At 46.5% G+C, this 14,962-nt stretch overlaps 2 protein-coding genes across 2 annotated transcripts; both read left to right on the top strand.

Annotated features, from left to right (window-relative positions):
* Nucleotides 1-425: 425 nt before the first annotated feature.
* LOC115247323 (laminin subunit alpha-3-like) lies at nucleotides 426-5,445 on the top strand. Its single transcript, XM_029828679.1, has 9 exons — nucleotides 426-736; nucleotides 3,019-3,132; nucleotides 3,309-3,421; nucleotides 3,490-3,573; nucleotides 3,665-3,768; nucleotides 3,908-4,101; nucleotides 4,875-4,985; nucleotides 5,123-5,219; nucleotides 5,344-5,445. Exons 1-9 carry the CDS (start codon nucleotides 548-550, stop codon nucleotides 5,394-5,396), a joined length of 1,059 nt encoding a protein of 352 aa, XP_029684539.1. The 5' UTR covers nucleotides 426-547; the 3' UTR covers nucleotides 5,397-5,445.
* LOC105417905 (laminin subunit alpha-3-like) lies at nucleotides 5,342-14,283 on the top strand. Its single transcript, XM_011614566.2, has 29 exons — nucleotides 5,342-5,497; nucleotides 5,918-6,105; nucleotides 6,177-6,293; nucleotides 6,360-6,514; nucleotides 6,600-6,732; nucleotides 6,797-6,896; nucleotides 7,016-7,132; nucleotides 7,201-7,365; nucleotides 7,461-7,615; nucleotides 7,722-7,919; nucleotides 8,012-8,160; nucleotides 8,238-8,400; nucleotides 8,713-8,840; nucleotides 8,915-9,062; nucleotides 9,144-9,248; nucleotides 9,335-9,471; nucleotides 9,553-9,670; nucleotides 11,166-11,300; nucleotides 11,386-11,522; nucleotides 11,597-11,713; nucleotides 11,806-11,929; nucleotides 12,006-12,106; nucleotides 12,195-12,375; nucleotides 12,701-12,847; nucleotides 12,941-13,100; nucleotides 13,171-13,298; nucleotides 13,365-13,455; nucleotides 13,528-13,635; nucleotides 13,725-14,283. The coding sequence occupies exons 2-29, from the start codon at nucleotides 5,959-5,961 to the stop codon at nucleotides 13,862-13,864; spliced, it is 3,804 nt and encodes a 1,267-aa protein (XP_011612868.2). The 5' UTR covers nucleotides 5,342-5,497; nucleotides 5,918-5,958; the 3' UTR covers nucleotides 13,865-14,283.
* Nucleotides 14,284-14,962: the final 679 nt, after the last annotated feature.

Raw genomic sequence — 14,962 nt, 5'->3', positions numbered from 1 at the left:
GAAAACGCCTTCATCAGTTTGACCTTTTTGACCTTTAGGGATCTTCAAAAAGCAATCCTTGCAATATAACAAGTCCTGTCACCATCCTGGAAATAATCCTGTGATGGACACTATCCTGATTTATAATCTTTAACATTATGTTTCGAGTCACAGTGTAAAATGATGTAATCCCCACTTTTTACTTGCAGAGGCATACTTTCATTTGTAAGTAATAAAATGCTTTTCCAACCTTTCATGGTGGCTGATTTGGAGTGAACACGCGAGCATGAGGAGTTTGCAGATGTCAGTTCACCTGTGTTTGACCTGCATTTGCAGGCCGTTTTATGACGGCGCAGATGAAGAAACCTCCGCAGAGATAAAGTAGTCCCGGTCTCACTGGCAGCGGCGGAGCAGAAACGTGGCAGAACTCTTAGCCACGCCTCGTTGACACTTGTGCAGGGTCAGGCTCATCTACGCAGTTTCCCTTCATGCTGGTCTGCAGTCGGAGAGCTCAAAGGTTGACATCTTACCTGCAGCCGGAGGATTATCTCTCTCTGAATCGGCCACAATGCAACGGCTCGCTCCGCTGCTTCGCATTTCTCTCTGGCTGCTTTGCCTGCATCCAGGTTCTCTCTCTGCACAACAATCGTTAAAGTTCAGGTACGAGCAGCACAGGAAGAGCCCTCGGGAGACACATGGAGGGAGAAGGTTCTGTGATCCTTTGTTCAGCAACCAGACAGCAGGGGTTACTGGTCAGGTAAACCAGCGTTTGTGTACTCTGAAACTCTGTTTTTGAAACCTATGAAGCAGCTCTACTGAGGTCCTCACTCCTCTTTTTGTTTTATTAAAACAGCAGCAGGTGGTTCCTGGCTATACAGCCATTTGATTTTGATGTGTTGTACAGAGCAGGGAAAATGAACTGTACTGCCGACGTCCTCTCTAGGATGCCACAGGGGGCATTTTCAGAAGGGGGGGGTGGTGTCACGGAGTGAGCCGTGCCGCTTGTGCACGCACACACACACACACACACACACACACACACACACACACACACACACACACACACACACACACACACACACATTCCTTCACACAAGCGCACAGCGCATAGGCAGCTATTTGCCGGCAACATTTTAATATCGTGGCTGACCTTCCGCTGTGTTGCATTTCATTCCCATACCGTGGTTTGGTTTACTTAGTTTTAAGCATGTCACACACCACTTTTTGCCATAACCTCTCATGGGATTACGTTGTAGCCGATATGCACGGATTGGCCAACTGGCATTTATGTTACAATTGTTTCCACTCGCGTTAGCAATGCACTTCATATTGTCTCCCAGTAACACCTTCCGTCTGCTTAACATTACCCAACATCCTCAAAGAATCACACATACACTATGGCTGTTTAAAACATCAAGGTTTATTTGTTTATCAAAAGCATCAGTATTTCAGTGACTCACCCGCGTGACATACTTCCTGGTTTTGGTGAAACTGTTGGACTGTTCAATGTTTGTATTTATGGAGGGGTTTCGCGGGGGCTACGGCACAATCTATTTTAGCGGGGGTGTTTCATTGTCCATCCATCCATCCATCCTCTACCGCTTATCCGGGGTCGGGTCGCGGGGGCAGCAGCCTAAGGAGAGAAGCCCAGACTTCCCTCTCCCCGGCTACCTCTTCCAGCTCATCCGGGGGGATCCCCAGGCGTTCCCAGACCAGTTGAGAGACATAGTCTCTCCAACGTGTCCTGGGTCTTCCCGGGGGTCTCCTACCGGAGGGACATGCCCTGAACACCTCACCAGGGAGGCGTCCAGGGGGCATCCTAACTAGATGCCCAAGCCACCTCATCTGGCTCCTCTCAACGCGGAGGAGCAGCGGCTCTACTCCGAGCTCCTCCCGGATGGCAGAGCTTCTCACCCTATCTCTAAGGGAGAGCCCAGCCACCCTACGGAGGAGGCTCATTTCGGCCGCTTGTACCCGTGATCTCGTTCTTTCGGTCATTACCCAAAGCTCATGACCATAGGTGAGGGTAGGAACGAAGATCGACCGGTAAATCTCTCTTCACCACTACGGACCGGTCAGATCCGCCTGTCGATCTCCCGCTCCATTCTTCCCTCACTCGTGAACAAGACCCCGAGGTAGTTGAACTCCTCCACTTGAGGCAGGATCTCCTCCTTGACCCAGAGAAGGCACTCCACCTTTTTCCGGTTGAGAACCATGGCCTCGGATATGGAGGTGCTGATTTTCATCCCAGCCGCTTCACATGCGGCGGCGAACCGATCCAGTGATAGTTGGAGGTCACGGGCCGATGACGGCAACAGGACCACATCATCCGCAAAAAGCAGAGACCCGATCCTGAGGTCACTAAACCGGACCCCCTCAACACCTAGACTGCACCTAGTGTTTCATTGTGGTAGGGTGAACATGTATTGTACTATGCACTGGGTGGTTTTTGGTGGTGGAAATTTCCTTTGGATGGGTATGCATATTATGTATGTTCTTCTCAGTTGTTATTTTGAGTTTAGAAATGTATTATTTAGCGTGATAATAATTTTGATAATTGGTTTAATCTGTGTGTGTGTGTGTGTGTGTGTGGGGGGGGGGGGGGGTATATAAGCCCTGTAGTAGGCCCAGACGGGTGGTTCGTTTTGGGTTTGGCATGATGGAGAAAGGGTCGAAGTTGTGGCTGAGTAGAAGTGTGCAGGGTCTTTATGGTATTGAATTTATTTAGCCTGGCAACTTTGAAGCCACTTTATTTTTGGTATTTTCTAGTTATTGTTTTGCTTAGTTTGTGTTTGTATTTTGGTTATACTCTGAGCACGGGAAGTTTTGCACACTTTTAAACATATAAAAATAAAAATATATTCTTGGGGAAAGAAGCTTCCATCTCCCTCTGTCTCTTCCACCGCCGACCATTCTTGCGACAGTCAGATTTATTTTAATTTTAATGTCACCAAATCAAAACCACCCAAAAGCTTTGTTCTTAGCAGTTGATGTGTGTGCGGGGACGTGATGGGCTGACATGTGTCTTCGTCTCCACAGAAGTGCAGCCCTGGCTTCTACAGAGAGCCGGTGGGTCCCTACAGGTGTCGGTGTGTTCCCTGCAGCTGTAGCGGATTCTCCAGCGAGTGTGACGGGGACACGGGGAACTGCTTGGTGGGTGTGCAGATAAAGTAGCAACAGAGCAAAGGTTCACTCATGTCCTCATCGTCCTCTCAGAGCTGAGGTGCCGATTTGGTGAAGCTCTGACCCCAAAGTTTCAGCCAACCACAGCAGATTAAACATGTTTGGATCGAATCAGTGATTATTAACAGGATTGTTGTGACCTGCAGAACTGTCGCTTCAACACCACCGGTGACAGCTGTGAACGCTGTAAAGAGGGTTATTATAGAGGTGCGGTGAACCAGACGTGCCAGGCCTGTCCGTGCCCCTCCACCAGGAACAAGTCTGCTTCTTCTTCTTCTTTCTGGTTGTCATGTATCCGCAGGAAAAGCTCATTCTGTCTGTCTGCAGCTTCGCTGTGGCCTGTCTGGACATCGGATCAGGAGTGATGGAGTGTTTGTGTAAGCGAGGTTACATCGGAGCCAACTGTGAGAGGTGATCATTTCCTTCCACTTTTCTTATCATCGTGAAAGAACTCCAGTCCTGGAATCAAGGAGTGTCCTGTGTTTACTGTTGTTTCTGTAAGATGTGCGTTTGGTTACTATGGTAACCCGGTGAAGGATGGAGGCAGCTGTAAACCATGCATCTGTAAAGACAACAACATGAGCATATGTGATCCTTTAACAGGAGGTAATAACATATGACACAAGTAGAAAAATCATCTTTATTAAATGTAAATTTATCCAGCAGGAGGATTTTTCTGTGTCTAACAGGCAGGTTATTGAGGTACAAACTTTCTATGATGCTCAATATGTTTGTCTTTCAAAAGAATGCATTTCATCTGGTGACAGCGGCTCTGTTGATGGTTGCCGTGGTGAGAGCTGCAGCTCCACCCTGCTTGTAGAAACAGAAAAGTGGGATGATGCCCTGGTGTCTGTGAAGCAGCGGCTGCAGAACATCTCTGCTGACATAGACTCCATCTCCAGGCTGAGTCACCTGGGAGCTCACATCTCTGAAACTAAGGTAGCTCTAACGCAGGTAACCAAGGTGATAGTACCACAGGTAACCAAGGTAGATATAACACAGGTAACCAAGGTGACGGTAACACGGGTAACCAAGGTAGATATAACACAGGTAACCAAGGTGATAGTAACACAGGTAACCAAGGTAGCTCTAACGCAGGTAACCAAGGTAGCTATAAAACAGGTAGCCAAGGTAGATATAACACAGGTAACCAAGGTAGATATAACACAGGTAACCAAGGTGATAGTAACACAGGTAACCAAGGTAGATATAACACAGGTAACCAAGGTAGCTATAAAACAGGTAACCAAGGTGACGGTAACACAGGTAACCAAGGTGACGGTAACACAGGTAACCAAGGTAGATATAACACAGGTAACCAAGGTGATAGTAACACAGGTAACCAAGGTGACGGTAACACAGGTAACCAAGGTAGCTATAAAACAGGTAACCAAGGTGACGGTAACACAGGTAACCAAGGTAGATATAACACAGGTAACCAAGGTGATAGTAACACACGTAACCAAGGTAGATATAACACAGGTAACCAAGGTGACGGTAACACAGGTAACCAAGGTAGATATAACACAGGTAACCAAGGTGATAGTAACACAGGTAACCAAGGTGACGGTAACACAGGTAACTAAGGTAGATATAACACAGGTAACCAAGGTGATAGTAACACAGGTAACCAAGGTAAATATAACAGTCTTAGGAAAGGAAGCAGCATTTTTCTACACAATGATGCTTCTTCATCTGTTCTGTTGTTTCAGCTTCTCCTCAGGAACTTCAGCACAAGTATAAAACTCCGGAATGCCACGGTGATACAGCTGGAAGGAGACGCTGCTGTGACCACGGACGACCTTAGTAAAATAGGAGAAGAGGTGAGTTTTTGAAGTCAAACCTCAGAAGAACCATTCAAATTATCATATGAAACATGAACATGAATCACTGCTTCATTTTATGGTGAAACCTTCCTATGAACTTATAACCAGTGAGCATTAGCCTCTCCTCTGTCCAGGTATTCGGAGCTGCCTTAGATCTGAAGGTGAATGAAATAAATGAAAAGATGGAAGATCTCCTCTCTCAAGCTGAAGTGGTCATAATGAGAGCAAAAGGTACCTCCGCTCACCAGACAGAGCTGTATTAAAAGCATACATGAGGTAAAAACCACCTGTTTCAAAGTACCGCATAACATTAACAGGAGCGTTTCTGTCATTCTACCATGACACCATGAGAAAGCAGCTACCAGAGGTGAAACCTGGCCCGTCACCGACGCCGCCCGAACAGAGTAAGGTGGTGGAGGCAGCTCAGGAGATCATCCAGGAAGTGAGGAAGAGTCGCTGCATCAGTCAGAGAGACAAAGCTGTCAGGGGGCAAGAGGAGGCCCACACCTGTGAGTGGTTTCCCTCCAGAACAGGATGCTGCTCAGTGTTGCTCAGTGGAGAGAATGTTCCTCTTTTTTTTTCTTTTTTTAAATTTATTTAATTTGAATGCCTTATCTGGTAGTCAGAATCCTGGTGCTCCATGTCCGAATAGACTCTGCTGATAAAAATATAAATGTGGGATTTATGCCATGTATAAGTGTTAGCTGTTACCATGACAGAACCACGCAGCTCTTACAGGTGGATTTAGCATCCAAATCTTTTAAAAATGGCTTACTTTATAGCTAAAATAAACATATTAACAGGTTGATACACAAAAAAAACAGTTTTGTTGTCTTTCACTAGATATAACAATCATGCAAACAATGCTTGGCAACAATAATCAAATCAAATCTGACCAAGTTAAACTGTGGATCTCTGCATCGTGACAGTGTTGAACACGATCAGGAAGGCGACTGCGGCAGACCTTCAGATGATGTTAAAGCAGTCTTCAGACTCTCTGATGGCCTCAGAGTCGTCTCTCAGGTGGATGTCTGAGCTGCTGGCAGATGCAGCAGACAGGGCCGACAGGCTTTTGGGCCTCAATCTCAGGAGTCTTTCCGTGCTGGGACGTGTGGAGGTGATGTGACTGCAGATCTGTGTGTTCATACTGACAGTACAGTCACACTGATGTTGTACCCTGTGGTGCAGCGTCTCCACCCACAGCTGCAAAGAGAGGAAGGCGGACTCCTCCATGCATCTGAAACCATTAGAGACCTGCTGGGTAACGTCTCAGACGTTCTTTCAACATTGAGGAACATTAAAACAGTACGTTGAAACCCCTCACTGCTCATTTTGGCACATCAGGCGTATGCTAACGAGTGTGAACTGCAGGACTTCGAGAGCCACGCGGCTCAGACAGACGGGGCCAAACTTGAACTCCTGACCAGGTTGAACTGCATCTTCTCAATAATGGCGAAGGCGAATGTGGTCGCCGAGGCTGAAGAACATGCAGAGGAACTCCACAGAGTGGTAGAACAGATTCAGCAGTGAGTGTATAAATTGATATCATTTAATTTAATTTGAAGACAGTTGTGTTACTGTTCATATTCCCTGTTGTGTGTGACATTGCAGAGTGTTTGATAATGTGACCGGCAGTACCGTCGATGCTCTGGGTATCGGGCCCAATGGCAACATAGGGAACATAATAGAGGAGGCAGAGGGCGCAGCAAATCAGTCCTCAGAGGTCATAGGTCAAGCCTTAGAGGTAAGATGAGGCAATTCTTACAGCTTCTGAGAGATTTGACCTCTGCAAATTCACAATAAATCAGGTCATGAGAGCTGAAGATCTGGTCAACACAACTGGAAGACTGAGAGATGAATCCAAGCGTTTGTGGACGGATGTCAGTGAGACTGAACGAGACATCGGCGGTGCGTAGATTTGAATGTTCTCTAGACCAAAAGATCGACACATCAGGCCTAGCTTTTAGACCTCACAATTGTGTTTCCAATTGAGAGCTCTAAACTTAGGTTGACTGTTTATTTTGTAGTGGCGTCAAATACAGTGAAGACCTGGAAAGATGAGATCAACAAACAACAGGATGAACAGGACTCACTGGCCAGGAACATCTCGATCCTGAATGATGATCTCAAATCCATCGGAAGAGGTGGGAGGACTGTTTATTATTAACTGATTATTCAGATCAGCAGCATGAGCCATTATTCTTAATTCCAGACGACACAGCCGCCCTGATAGAGTCTGTGAAAACCGCTGCGTCTGTTCTAACCTCCACCGCCGCCATAGTAACAGAGAGACTGCGCCACATCAGCCAGGAAGTGGAGGCGATAACTTTGACCAACGGAGATTCCAACTATTTACTGTCTGAGGCGGGGGACGCGTGTAAGTGCTTCTGATGGAAAAAATAGCTGCATTGACGTAATAACGGGACCCTCGTTTGATTCAGGTGACTTTGAAAACTTTAACATTGATTCCAGGCCGGAATTTGAGTCAAAATCTTCCTGTGTTGGAAGACCAAGTCAGACATGTTGAGGGACTCAGCAAGAGAGCGCCCCCTGTTGGTGAAAACATGACAGAAAGTATCAGGAAAATAAAGGATGTCATAGAAGAAGCAAGAAACCTTGTTAATAGGGTTTGTTTTTTTAAAAAAAATATGTACAATAAATCTATAAAGAAATAATGGATAGGCAGAAAACATTACCTCATGCTACCTCCTCTGTTTTTCTTTCTTTTTTCAGCTCTCCTTTGCCACAATCTTCAATGGAAAAGGTCACGTGGAGCTTCCTCCTCCCAGAAACCTTGAAGACATTAAAGCATTTACTGTTGTTGATCTGCTTATGAATCGCCATCTCTCTGGGGACCGCTCCAGGCGTAAGAGACGCCGGGACAAACACAGGGACGGAAACGCCTTTGTTTTCTATATGGGCAACAGGAACGTGAGCAAGAACGTCTTTAAGTAGATAAAAAATGTCCATTTTTCCAGTGTGACTTTGTTTTGAGCTTTTTGTCTGTATTTTTTCCTTTTCAGACCTCTGGCGACTACATCGGGATGGCCTTCAGACACAAAGTCCTGATCTGTGTCTATAAATTAGGGGGGTTGGTCCATGAAGTCGAAACCAGCCAAATCACAGAAGCCAGCGCCAACTCCTCTAACATGGACAGAGTTGTTTTCCACAGGTGACCCACTTTAATTTTCTCCCGCCTCCACCAGATCTGACCCTCAGATTATGCCTGTGTCTCATCACCTTCTGCAGAGTTTACCAGGATGCTGAAGTTCACATCACGCAGAACTTCACCTCGCAGCAGCCCGTCCAGCTCTCCCCGAAACGCAACCTTCCAAACACGACCTCCGGTGTTCTTGGGCTCGATCCCCATAGTCTTGTTCTCTATGTGGGGGGCTATCCTGAAGACTTTAAGGTATCTGACCTTCTCTTTACATAAGGTTTCTGAGCATTGGAAACCAAGAATGTGACATCATGGAACCTGAACAATAACCAGTGGGATAAAGTACCTAAAACTTCCTTTGTCCTCCACCACTCCACACAATACCACATTAAAAAAAAAATCTCTAGACCACCGAAAAAAATAACAATATTGAAAATATTCCCTTATCAATTCAAATATCTTTGAGCCATTCCAATTTTAGATCATTTATCCTTGTTCCGATGATGTCATCAAGCTGAAATCATGAAGCGCACTTGAACACTTTCCGGACGTGTTTTGTTGTAGCCTCCGGCAGAGTTGGATTATCCCAAATTCAGAGGAGCCATGAAAGTTTCCTACATAAATGACAATCCTGTCTCTCTCTTCAACTACCGACGTGCAGTTAATATGGAGACGACACATCTGGCTGTGAGGTAAACTCGACAGTCAGTAAAGGCACCCGTAGAGATCAGGATTCAACTGCTCCACGACGGCCTTTTTTCTTTAGGATGCCCAGGTCAGAGGAGTCTGATTACTATGATGGGACAGGTTATCGCGTGGCCTTCATAAAGGACCCCGAGAGGAACAGAAGAATCTTCAAGTTTCGCACAAAGAGCCGAGAGACAAATGCCCTGCTGTTCTATATCGGAAACAAAGTTGGTGTCTTTTGAAACGTTTATTGATGAGAGCAGTCTACCAGCGTGCTAAACATGCTTCTGTCCTTTGGATGTTAACAGGAGACGTTTTTCTGCCTGATTTTGGAGGGAGGCCTCCTGGTGCTGCGAGGACGGGAGGCGGGTAAAGAGCTCCGAGTCCAGAGTGCTGGACAAGTGTGTCTCTTCGTAGGTTCACCCTCAGGCCTCCTGAATTCACCCTTCAAATTCCTTCTGAATTCACCTTTCAACTGATCTGTCCTGTCCTCCCTCAGGACCAAAAGTTCGCAGTCGTCGTGGATGATGCGTTCACTGTCCACTACGGACCGGATCAGATCTCAGCAGAACACAACCAAGGTACAAGCTACGTGAGGTATTACATTGGAGGCCTGCCGGCGTCACTCAGACACAGGTAACCACACTGAGGAGTGGATTCTCACCATCTCAGCAGGCTGCTGTTGCCGTTATGTATCAATGCGCTTGTATATCTCAGACACAACATCACGTCTCCACCGCTGAGGGGGTGTGTGGGTCACGTGACTGCAAACGCAGAGAGCATCGAGTACGGAGAGACACTGGGCGTGGCTGCCGGATGTCCCGTCTCACTGCTGGTAAACTGGTTCCTGACTTATTGCCTGTACAAAAGCATCAAGTTTGATCCGGGAAGTGTCAGAAAACAAAATCTTGAGACTGAAAACAATTGCAACACCTGGTTGGATTTCATCCAAACCCAACATTGCGGTTTTAAATGTTGGTTTTTGATTGAATAGAATTTTGTTTCCAAATGAAGAAACTTTTGGGCTGTGATTCGATTCCATAGAAAAGCAGCTGTCAATCATCCAGAACAGGACAGCACAACACCTAAAAACAACTTGTTATGATCTGCGGACACGAATCAGGACCCCAAATGCAGACACACACAATAGCGTGAGGCTGAAATCAAGTTTACTGAGGTCCAAGTTCAGAACAGAGCCAAAGGGTGCAGGTGAAAGACAAACACAGTCAGACGGGAGCAGGCATCCGAGAGGCGACCTGCAGGAAAGGCGAACGATTAGTTCCAGACTGGAAACAGGTCTGAGGAAACAAACTTGCAAAGAGAGTTTTAGGAGCCAGGCTGTACCACAGGGGGTGAACAACAAACCTTTTAACACAGGTAGATATAACACAGGGATGATTGACTGGAGATCAGTCTCAGGTGTGCTTTGATGGCCCAACAGGGGAGAGTCTGGAAGCCGCTCCGCCCAGCCTGAAAACAGACAAACAAGGGAAACGGACAAGACACAGATGGGGAGGGGGAGAGGGAAAACACTCGGGACTCCTAACACAACTAAAATCTGACTTAACTTATAGTGGGGAGGGAAAACATCCCAAAACCAGAATTTCATTTTTAAAAAAAAGAAAAAACATAAATAGTCACATTCTTTGCTGTCACACTCATGTTGATCATTCATATGGCATTTAGTTCTGTTTGTTCAGCCTTGAGATGGTTCTGCATCTTCATTGGACTCCCTCTATGTTGTATATAATGGATTGGACCTGAGTTTTAAGTTACACATCAGTCTAAATAATAACAGCTTAATGGAGTGTTTGGGTCAAGTAGGACTCTTCCTACAGTTGTCTGAACAAACCGAACAGTTGTGGGAGAAGCATCTTGGTCAGAGAGGTAACGAAGTCAACCAAAGCTCCAGATCCTGAGAGGAGACGGAGAAAATCTCAGACCGACAACCACTGCTGCAGTTCTGCACCAATACTTGGTTCTTTAGCAGAGTGGACCAATGAAAATGTGAGTGAAAGACACATTAAAATCAGGATAGCATGGGAGTCCTTCAGATGAGGTTTTGGAACCCTTGTGCTGCTTTTCATGGGTTGTTCGCTCACAAGAATGTTCAGGGCCGATCCTTTTAACTCGACCCAGATGGACTCTAAGGAAGATGTAGAACCCTCTCAAAGGTGAAATGACCTACATGAGCGTGACAGAGTCCAAATACTGAGTACTGTATACACTCTCTCAGGAATGGGTGCACCAGTGAGCATCAGCCCAGTGGCTCCTGGTCACAGGACAGATCCAGGTCAAAATCCTTTCAACATTAATCTTTTCCTCTCCAGGGTGTCCGTTCAGCAACGGTGCGTGCTCCTCTGTCTGTGGATCCCCTATTTCTCCAGGATCATCAGCCTCTCCGGGTCTCCGTGGGCTTCAGGAGCACGCACGGATATGGAACTCTGATCAGGAGTGGATCTCAGGTGAACCTTGCACTCCGCATTTGGAGCTTTAGCCGACAATTCAAAGTCTAAATGGATCCTTTGCTTCCCTCTGATGGTTCCGAAGGCTTCGGGCCACCACTTCCAGCTGTCCCTGGCCGACGGTTATGCTGTGGTCACAAGTGATAATTATACACTGAGATCAGACAGGAGGTGCAATGATGGAGGATGGCACTATTTGTTTACATCGAGGAGCTCGACAGGGTGAGATTATGTCACCCTCCGTGGGCTGATGCTGATTAAAATGTCACAAATGAGCCTGGTGTGATGTTTCCCAGGTTGGAGCTCAGGATCGACAACATCAAAGTGACTCAGAATCAGTCACCCGGCAACAGACGGATGAGACAAAACGGAGGGAAATTCTCAGGATGCATCTCTAACCTCTACACGGGGAGGTCTGGAACCTTTCACCTGCGTTTTGAATATCCTTGCTCTCACCGCAATACGTTTCTTATAATCACTGTTTACAGCAAATCTACTGAGGCAGAGCTGACCGGTCATTTACGCCTGCTGACCTAAGCTCGCTGTCACATGAGGGAGGTGATGTCATCCTTGGTGTGTGCAGTCTGGTTCTCCCCCACGGATGGAAAAGACCCCAGGAAGATGCAGCTGTGAGTGAAACGAGCTCTTATTTCTTGGAGTCCTATTGAACGAGAGGGTCCGCAGGTCACTTCTCTGCTGTGTCAGATTCAGGTTCCGGCTGGCAGCAGGTGTAAACCCCAGCGGGAATACCAGCTCTCTGAGGACAGCTGGCTCCATTACATCCCTGAGGAGAACCTTAACCACAGGTGAAGCGGTTAAGTCTCAGAACTTCTGTCATTTTCTGCTTTTATCAGTCATATTAACGGCAACTGTGATGTTCCCCACATCCAACAGGCCTCACTTCTCCCTCGATATCAAGACCACGTCCACCAAAGGGCTGATCCTCCACGTCGCAGGAGCAGGGGCCGTCCCCCTGCTCGCTCTGTACATTGCCAATGGCAAGATCAGGATGTCGCTCGGACAAAACAGAGTCATCTTCCACAAACAGAGGAGCAATGATGGGAACTGGCACAGAGTAATTCAGGATTTGCTAAACTCCCCTCATCCACGTTTTCTTCATTTCTATCAGTTTTGAGTTTTTGATTCCATAAAAGAGCTAACTAATTCAATAATATCTATAGATTTAAAAAAAATCTAAGAGATAATACCATAGTCTAAGGCACAAGAACACAGTAAAATGAAGAATTTAACTTGGTAGCGAGCAAGAATTCAATTTATTATGATTTTGGATGAGCTAATCACTTCGTTGTGGCAAGAATACCTTTCACCTGCAACATTTTAGCATTTCTTTAGCCAAATAACATAAAATCTGCGTGACATAGGAGTCCTCATGTGTGCAGGTTCAGTTCAGTGTGGAGAAGAGCACTTTTCATCTTCTGGTTGATGGTGTTCGGGTGACGGATGGACACCTAGCCAACGATGAGGGATCCTCTTTAGATCTGCACGACCTGGTTTATCTGGGAGGAGACCCAGCCAGAAACACAAAGGTGTGTAGCAAAACCTGCCTCACTCCCCGTCTGCAGACCTTTTTCCACATGTGCACACGACAAGAACCCTTTCTCCTCTGCGCTGTTCACCAGGGACACAACGTTCCCACGAACAGCATCATTGGATGTATCAGGAATGTCGAAATAAACGAGGAAGTTTTGCGGGAACCCGAGGCGAGCCACAAAACTCCACCCTGCTTCAACACACCGGCAGAGATGAGCACATACTTCGACGGGGGCTACGCCATCTCCGGTTCGGAAACACTTCACATTACTGGAGGATGTGAACACATCCGTGGATACAATGAGCTCCTCTCTTCCAGACCAACCCCTCTACGTTGGATCCCAGTTTGTGTTGGTCTTTGAGCTGCGCCCTCACCGGCTGGCAGGTCTCCTCTTCCACGCTAACAACCACAAGACAAGCCTGAATGTGTTCCTGAATGAAACAGAGGTGAAACTATGAGCTAACAATAATCAGGCGGCAGCGCAGCGGTTGACCTACTGTACCCTCCGCTAGGTGGGCGTTGAAATGAAAGAGGGCACCGGTGCCATCCGTGTCTCAGTGACACCAGAAATCCTCTGCGATGGTGAATTTCACACTGTTACAGGTATGTAAATATGTTTAAAACACACAAATGAAGGTTCAGAAGTTCTTAAGTTCACACGACTCCACCTGTCAGTGTCCAGACAAGATGGTGTCGTCAGTGTAACGGTGGACTCCGTGTCAGAGCAGAGGGTTGCTCCCCCAGCGCTGCTTTCAACAACGCTGCAAACGCTCCATATTGGGGGTAAATCCGATCCACATCAACTGGTTTGAATCTAGTTTGCAATTCCAATAAGGATCCCTCTCTTTCTGCTTTTGTTTGTGTCAAATTAGGCACAACGAAGGAAAACCAAGCCCCTGTGTCGTCGCCTTTTGTTGGCTGCTTGCGAAACGTGAAGTTAAATGGAAGCCCTGTGGCGTTTGAAGCAGAGTCCAGGGTTGGTCAGGTGATCAGCGGGTGTCCGGCAGACTGATTTAGTGGGTGGTGTCTGCTAACTGCTGCCACTATAGGAAAAAGGCACTGGAAGAGTGCAGCCTTCCACCAAGCAGCTTATTCCTGCACATGACCTTCACCCTCAGGATGTATATGGAATATATATTTGCACAACATAATAGGTTGCTTTATAGTCAAAGTACATCGGCTTTACTCTTTGGATGATCAAAGTCCCTTCAGAATCCAAAATATCAACATTAAATGAGCTCTTCCATGGCCCATTATCAACAGAAAATACATATTAACTAATTAACTTCATAACTAAGCTCTTTTGCCAACATAAACAGGAAATAAACAAATGTATTGCTACCACATAATCTGCTTGGCGATGGTAATTATGGGCAATCATCGTCCTGATTCCTGAAAAATAAATTAAATTCATATTTCATTGTAGATTGATTCCATTTGTCCTGTAAAAAATTAGATTCAAGACTGTAAACATGTTTACAGCCATAAGAATGTGAAATCATGGAAGAAATTCTATTTCCAAATAAACAGAAGTGTCGAGCTATTTCTTTGTCCTGTGGACCCAGCTGGCAGAACATGAACGCCGAGAACACGATTTTCAGCAAACTATTTATGTAAAATGTGGTTAAAACTTGCTCAGAGGAAACAGGTTTAATGCGGTTCTTCTGTTGGATCAGTCCAAGTGTTGAGGGAAGAGCGCCTGCAGCTCAGAGTGGTGTCTGCACCTCCAACCCCATAACAGCCGTCATGCTGGCAGAGATGCCCCCCGCTGTGAACGCAGCGCTCCCTCTGCTGCGGTGACAGCCGCACTCACCCAGCAGGGGGCGCCTGTGGTCAGAGTTGGTGATCCAGAAGCTCAACCTCTCGGTTCTTCTCCAGCTGTTCGTCACCAGCGGCATGACTCACACACATGGCACCGTTTTGGGTTCTATTATTACAGCACAGCTCTCCCTTTGATAACAAATGATGGGTATGAAGACCCGTGATGTGCTAAATTTTTGCTCACAAGTGGGAGGACGTGGGAGGATGGAAGCGGCGAGGATGGAGCGATGCAGATGAGTGCAGGGAAGCAAAAAAAACCCTGCCAGTTCAATTTCTGATTAAAAGCAAC

This window comes from Takifugu rubripes, chromosome 20 (assembly GCF_901000725.2).
Source record: "Takifugu rubripes chromosome 20, fTakRub1.2, whole genome shotgun sequence".
Taxonomy (NCBI): Eukaryota; Metazoa; Chordata; class Actinopteri; order Tetraodontiformes; family Tetraodontidae; genus Takifugu; species Takifugu rubripes.
Note: the sequence above shows the minus strand (reverse complement) of the source record. Positions and strands in the feature narration are given on the sequence as shown.

Coding starts and splice junctions, on each gene's coding strand:
- LOC115247323 (XM_029828679.1), top strand. CDS start 548: ATGCAACGGCTCGCTCCGCTGCTTCGCATTTCTCTCTGGCTGCTTTGC. Junction 3,574..3,664: donor ATCGGAGCCAACTGTGAGAG/GTGATCATTTCC, acceptor TGTTTCTGTAAG/ATGTGCGTTTGGTTACTATG. Junction 4,986..5,122: donor TTAGTAAAATAGGAGAAGAG/GTGAGTTTTTGA, acceptor TCCTCTGTCCAG/GTATTCGGAGCTGCCTTAGA.
- LOC105417905 (XM_011614566.2), top strand. CDS start 5,959: ATGATGTTAAAGCAGTCTTCAGACTCTCTGATGGCCTCAGAGTCGTCT. Junction 7,366..7,460: donor GTCTGAGGCGGGGGACGCGT/GTAAGTGCTTCT, acceptor CATTGATTCCAG/GCCGGAATTTGAGTCAAAAT. Junction 12,848..12,940: donor ACCCAGCCAGAAACACAAAG/GTGTGTAGCAAA, acceptor GCTGTTCACCAG/GGACACAACGTTCCCACGAA.